At 46.9% G+C, this 6,558-nt stretch overlaps 2 protein-coding genes across 2 annotated transcripts; both read right to left on the bottom strand.

Annotated features, from left to right (window-relative positions):
* Positions 1 to 1,266: 1,266 nt before the first annotated feature.
* LOC143815222 (polyubiquitin-B) lies at positions 1,267 to 2,214 on the bottom strand. The gene has a single exon (XM_077294236.1). The coding sequence runs from the start codon at positions 2,069 to 2,071 to the stop codon at positions 1,382 to 1,384; it is 690 nt and encodes a 229-aa protein (XP_077150351.1). The 5' UTR covers positions 2,072 to 2,214; the 3' UTR covers positions 1,267 to 1,381.
* LOC143817620 (polyubiquitin-B-like) lies at positions 2,148 to 5,340 on the bottom strand. Its single transcript, XM_077299111.1, has 3 exons — positions 5,209 to 5,340; positions 2,197 to 2,761; positions 2,148 to 2,155 (listed from the first exon to the last, which is right to left on the bottom strand). The coding sequence occupies exons 1-3, from the start codon at positions 5,338 to 5,340 to the stop codon at positions 2,148 to 2,150; spliced, it is 705 nt and encodes a 234-aa protein (XP_077155226.1).
* Positions 5,341 to 6,558: the final 1,218 nt, after the last annotated feature.

The following is a 6,558-nucleotide window of genomic DNA, read 5'->3' as shown; positions in this document are numbered from 1 at the left end:
GGAGTGTGAGAAACATCACACTGCACTCAGATATCACATTACAGCACAAGATCACCGCAGATTGTAATAGGCAGTGGAATGCTTTACCTCACAGAAAGGATCAACTGCAATCCCTTGCTGTAATGTCTGTATCCTCTCACTTCCTGCCCATGAGCTGTGGCACTGATCAGACCATGTCCCTGAACAGTGAGACCACCATTTCACAGTACATAGCTGGGAACAATTTTTTTTTTTTTAATGCATACAATTGTGAAACTTATTTTAGCATCTATCAATATGTACTTGGGGAAAACTCCTAGGTTCCTCCAACAGTAAGGAAGGGGGGGGGGGGGGGGTGTGAGTCATACCAAGAACCACAGTTCATAATGATGCGTTTTTCAACTGGGGAAGATATAGATGAATGTAGCACAAGAGTGGTCTCTTCTACTTACAAAGGGTTGTCCACTACTTTTACATTCATGACCTTTTAGGATAGGTAGTCAATGTCTGATCTGCCAGGGTCAGACACCCCTGCCGATCAGCAGTTTTTGGAGTCGGCGGCTGCAAGTACTCGCTTACAGAGTCTGTCTAATTTTAGTGGCTGCCGCAGGGTACTATACATCTGTCTCCTATTGATTTGAATAGGAGGCAGATGTGCAAGTACCTTGCGAGCACGGCCCTCATTCCGCTTGGTATCTGTTGATCTATGTGTTTATTGTTATGCTTAATGTATTATCTGTACAAGCCCCCTCAAAAATGTAAAGTGCTGCAGACTATGTTGGCGCTATAGAAATAAATTAAAATAATATTACCAAGCCCCAGCCACTGCAAGTACATGGAGCAGCCCAGGGAGTACTTCTGGACTAGACCACCGCTGACACCAATAACAGATTTGGTGGGTGTGACAGGTTTCAGACTCCAGCCCATCAGACACAGTGATGGCCCATCCTAAATATAGGTCAACTTACAAAGCAGTGGACATCCTTCTTAAGCATTTTAGAGCAAGTGACTAGATCAAAAGTAACAAGTTTCTGTTTAGTTTATTCCCAATGAGCAACTCCTGTTTTTTTCTAAATCTGTCATATGGTTGGTTCATACAGGAGAATATATATTATATATATATATATTTTTTTTATGACAGCGCTTTATAAAGCCAAAGACCGAAAGCAAGGATATAGCTCAGAAGGAATAAAGTGAGCAAAGAACTAGGAACTTCATCAAGTTTTGCTTTTTAACTATTGTTGGCACCATAACCATAGTTTATTAAAAAAAAAATAAGCAAACATATGCTGTGCAACAATCTTTATTTAGCTATAACAGGTCTACAGGATTATGACTGTAGCTTAGGAACAAACAGTGCAACAAACAGTGCAACATATAGCAACATGGAATGAAGTCAGATTTAAAAGCCACCCCTCAGACGGAGCACAAGGTGGAGGGTGGATTCTTTCTGGATGTTGTAGTCAGAAAGGGTGCGGCCATCTTCAAGCTGCTTTCCGGCAAAGATCAACCTCTGCTGATCTGGTGGGATGCCCTCCTTGTCTTGGATTTTGGCCTTCACGTTCTCAATGGTGTCACTGGGCTCCACCTCAAGGGTAATGGTCTTTCCAGTCAGGGTCTTCACAAATATCTGCATACCACCTCTGAGACGGAGCACAAGGTGGAGGGTGGATTCTTTCTGGATGTTGTAGTCAGAAAGGGTGCGGCCATCTTCAAGCTGCTTTCCGGCAAAGATCAACCTCTGCTGATCTGGTGGGATGCCCTCCTTGTCTTGGATTTTGGCCTTCACGTTCTCAATGGTGTCACTGGGCTCCACCTCAAGGGTAATGGTCTTTCCAGTCAGGGTCTTCACAAATATCTGCATACCACCTCTGAGACGGAGCACAAGGTGGAGGGTGGATTCTTTCTGGATGTTGTAGTCAGAAAGGGTGCGGCCATCTTCAAGCTGCTTTCCGGCAAAGATCAACCTCTGCTGATCTGGTGGGATGCCCTCCTTGTCTTGGATTTTGGCCTTCACGTTCTCAATGGTGTCACTGGGCTCCACCTCAAGGGTAATGGTCTTTCCAGTCAGGGTCTTCACAAATATCTGCATACCACCTCTGAGACGGAGCACAAGGTGGAGGGTGGATTCTTTCTGGATGTTGTAGTCAGAAAGGGTGCGGCCATCTTCAAGCTGCTTTCCGGCAAAGATCAACCTCTGCTGATCTGGTGGGATGCCCTCCTTGTCTTGGATTTTGGCCTTCACGTTCTCAATGGTGTCACTGGGCTCCACCTCAAGGGTAATGGTCTTTCCAGTCAGGGTCTTCACAAATATCTGCATACCACCTCTGAGACGGAGCACAAGGTGGAGGGTGGATTCTTTCTGGATGTTGTAGTCAGAAAGGGTGCGGCCATCTTCAAGCTGCTTTCCGGCAAAGATCAACCTCTGCTGATCTGGTGGGATGCCCTCCTTGTCTTGGATTTTGGCCTTCACGTTCTCAATGGTGTCACTGGGCTCCACCTCAAGGGTAATGGTCTTTCCAGTCAGGGTCTTCACAAATATCTGCATACCACCTCTGAGACGGAGCACAAGGTGGAGGGTGGATTCTTTCTGGATGTTGTAGTCAGAAAGGGTGCGGCCATCTTCAAGCTGCTTTCCGGCAAAGATCAACCTCTGCTGATCTGGTGGGATGCCCTCCTTGTCTTGGATTTTGGCCTTTACGTTTTCAATAGTGTCACTAGGCTCCACCTCGAGGGTGATGGTCTTGCCAGTTAAGGTTTTCACAAAGATCTGCATCCTGACCTAGGAAAAGAAAAATAAACCATATTATGCCACAAGGTAGTCAGCAGTACCAGAATAAAATGAGACTGTTAAAGCTCATCCTAGACATATAATCAAGCCTATTTAAAAGATGGATGTTACCATCATTAGATCACTGTACAAGTTCATTAGAGATCACACCAATTTGACAGATCCTTTGTATGAGACACAGATACCATCATTCTTAGGGTATGTTTCCTTGTTAAGGATTCGGTCAGGTTTTGCTGCAGATTGGACACTGCGTATAGCAGCAGTGTCTAGATGTTAACAGCATAGAGGATGGGATTTTATGAAATCCCGTCTCCACTTTGCGTGCAGGGCCGCATCCAGCTTCCCTGCATAAGCGAACGGTCTTCCTATACCGCAGCATGTCTATCTTTTGGAGACACTCAGGTCTCCACAAGATAAATAACCCAGTCTATGAATACGATGCAGTGATTCCACATGTGTTCAATGAACACATCCGGAATCACCACGCGTACAACAGGGGATGGCGGGGTACCCGCTGCGTCCACAGCATAGGGAATCCCGACCATGGAAACATACCCTTACTGTAAAAACAAGTGCACCCCAATCCCATTATAGCTGTACATGTATGGATTTAAAGGGAATCTGTCACCCCAAAAATCGTATGAGCTAAGGCCACTGCCATCAGGGGCTTATCTACAGCATTCTGTAATGCTGTAGATAACCCCCAATGTAACCTGAAAGGTAAGAAAAACAGGTTATATTATACTCACCCAGGGGCGGTTCCGGATCTGTTCGGGTCCGATGGGTGTCGTGGTCCGGCACCTCTTATCTTCATACGATGACGTCTTCCTACCGCGGCTCCGGTGTACTTTGTCTGCCCTGTTGAGGGCAGAGCAAAGTACTGCAGTGCAAAGGGCCTCTCTGACCTTTCCCGACGCCTGCACACTGCAGTACTTTGCTCTGCCCTCAACAGGGCAAAGTACGCCGGAGCCACAGCAGGAAAACAAGAGGACATCATCGTATGAAGAAGGGAGGCGCCGGACCGCAACACCCATTGGACCTCCACTGGGTGAGTATAATATAACCTGTTTTTCCTCACCTTTCAGGTGTTTTTTTTTTTTGCTCATGTTTAAATTGTATTTGTCTATGTTTGCCCCTTTTCACATGTAAAGCGCCAAGGAATAAATGGCACTATAAAAATGAATAACATCGGGAGCTTATCTACAGCATTACCGAATGCTGTAGATAAGCCCCTGATGCCGGTGGCCTTAGCGCATATACGATTTTTGGGGTGAGACAGATTGCCTTTAAAGGGAACCTGTCACCACGTTTTTGGAAGATGGGATAAAAATAGCGTTAAATAGGGGCAGAGGTGGGCGTTACATTAGTGTGTGTGTTATGCGTTTATTACCCACCTAAGTTGCCGAAATAACTTTGCAAAGTCTCCGTTTTCGCCTGTCAATCAGGCTGGTCAGGTCACATGGGCGTGGTGTCTTCACCCAGATTTGGCGTAGTTTTCCGTTGGTGGCGTAGTGGTGTGCGCATGCCCAAAGTCCGGAATCCTCTTCCAGGGGATTTAAAATAGCGCGGTGTTCGTTATTGCATTGGTGATCGGTGGGCGCGGCCATCTTCCTTTGGCCGCGCGTGCGCAGAAGCGGCGCTCTGCTGGCCGCGGCTTCAGGAAAATGGCCGCCGCGATATCCATCTGCGCACGCGCGGCATCCCGCGGCCATTTTCCTGAAGCCGCGGCCAGCAGAGCGCCGCTTCTGCGCACGCGCGGCCAAAGGAAGATGGCCGCGCCCACCGATCACCAATGCAATAACGAACACCGCGCTATTTTAAATCCCCTGGAAGAGGATTCCGGACTTTGGGCATGCGCACACCACTACGCCACCAACGGAAAACTACGCCAAATCTGGGGGAAGACAACGCCCATGCGACCTGACCAGCCTGATTGACAGGCGAAAACGGAGACTTTGCAAAGTTATTTCGGCAACTTAGGTGGGTAATAAACGCATAACACACACACTAATGTAACGCCCACCTCTGCCACTATTTAACGCTATTTTTATCCCATCTTCCAAAAACGTGGTGACAGGTTCCCTTTAACAGCCTTAGGAATAGTTCACACAGGGCGTTTTTTTAATGCTAATTTTCAGCTGCTTTTACAGTACCAGCAAAGCCTATCAGATTTCAGAAATCTCATGCACACACATTTTTTTGTTTGATCAGTATTTTGTGCTTTGCAGTGTTTTTTGGACAGTGCATGTCACTTCCAGCCTTTTTCTCACCCATTGACTTGAATGGGTGTTGAAAAAAAAATGCAGCAAAACGCAGGTATTAGCATGAAAAAAAAAAACCCACTAAAAAAACGCACCTAAACCTGCATTTTTGACACAGCTTCTTTCCTGCCAAGATGATCAGGTTTTGCTGCAGAAAAACGCTTTGTGTGAACTTACCCTTATAGCTACTAGTTTTTGCTGATTTACACTAGGCAGGGCATAACACAAGACGCGTATAAAGACTGATATGGGGAGCTGCTGAGACTGGCAAACCGTATCCACACTATCCAGCACGTCATCCTCCAGCATAGATAACACTACAAATCAGCCCCTCCTAATAACGCCCATCCCGGCTGTCCCCAGACCCCCGTAGGGCCCGTACATACAGCTTCCTGCCGGGCTACACCAGTCAGACGCCTCAACAGTAACCACCCCCCAGGGATAACATGGTATAACCCGCACCGCAGAACCTGCTTCTAATAACCCGCCATAAGACAAAGCCGTCACCTCAAAGGATACAACGCGTCCGACCACTCGGTGCTCCTCAGAAACACCGTCATAGTAATCATTTCCGACCCGAACCTCCTTCCCGCCTAACAAAGTAACAGCTCCTTTTCACAACCGCACAGTATTCAGCACAGCTACCACAAAAATAAAACTAAATGTAACGTAGAGCTTACCTCCTAATAGACAAGCGTTAGAAATAAATAACCCTTTCAGCCGGCAACTCAATCCTTCCTCTGTTAATCGTGGTAGAATCTCATACAGGACTACGTCACAACAAGTCTCCTATTTATAGAGAGCGCTGACTCATCACCACCACGTAACTGATTGGCTCATGCGCCACAAAGAAAACCTAGCTCCCGGGATTAAGGCGCGGTATGAATTATACTTTGGAATATACTCGCTTTTTCTTTGGTAGAATGGAAGTCGTTGAATAGAGACTTTTTACACTGATTTATAAGCATAAATTACAGTTCATACACAATGTATTACTTCATTCGATAAATCAGCGCGGAGGGATACATACCGGAGGGGGTGTGGCGTATGCAGCCGAGACCTCTAGAAGATTCTAGCCGGGTTTTTGCTTGGGCGGGTATTTGGCGAGCGCTGATTGGTGGGCTATGACGCAATGTTGTTGCTGGGGCTGGCTGGCAGAGTCTAGCTGTGGTGATGTCGGTCCTGGCCTGTTTCCTGGCGTTTACCGGAAGCAAATTGTGAAACAAGGAGACTGCGTTCATATTAATGAGCTACAGCCTGTAAAAATGTAATACTTAATGGCAAAGGGGCGGGCTAATTAAAGTTTATATAGGCTGTAGTCATACACTACGGCAGCGCCACAGACGTCCTCATAGGCATTGGTGCTGGTTCCAGAGTGGACGAATTATTTGGTTAACGCCACATTCACTCGTTCAGTTTTTAGTCAGTAATTTACCTCAGCATTTGTAAGGCTACGTTCACATTTGCGGTCGGCGCCACAGCGTCGGGCGCCGCAGCGTCGCCGCATGCGTCATGCGCCCCTATATT

The sequence above is a fragment of the Ranitomeya variabilis genome, chromosome 3, assembly GCF_051348905.1.
Source record: "Ranitomeya variabilis isolate aRanVar5 chromosome 3, aRanVar5.hap1, whole genome shotgun sequence".
Classification (NCBI taxonomy): Eukaryota; Metazoa; Chordata; class Amphibia; order Anura; family Dendrobatidae; genus Ranitomeya; species Ranitomeya variabilis.
Note: the sequence above shows the minus strand (reverse complement) of the source record. Positions and strands in the feature narration are given on the sequence as shown.

What these genes read in the sequence shown, in the direction of transcription:
- LOC143815222 (XM_077294236.1), bottom strand. Translation starts at nt 2,071, where the DNA reads ATGCAGATATTTGTGAAGACCCTGACTGGAAAGACCATTACCCTTGAG.
- LOC143817620 (XM_077299111.1), bottom strand. Translation starts at nt 5,340, where the DNA reads ATGCTGGAGGATGACGTGCTGGATAGTGTGGATACGGTTTGCCAGTCT. An exon ending in AAAAACTAGTAGCTATAAGG is followed by an intron (nt 2,762 to 5,208) that starts GTAAGTTCACAC and finishes TTCTTTTCCTAG; the next exon opens with GTCAGGATGCAGATCTTTGT.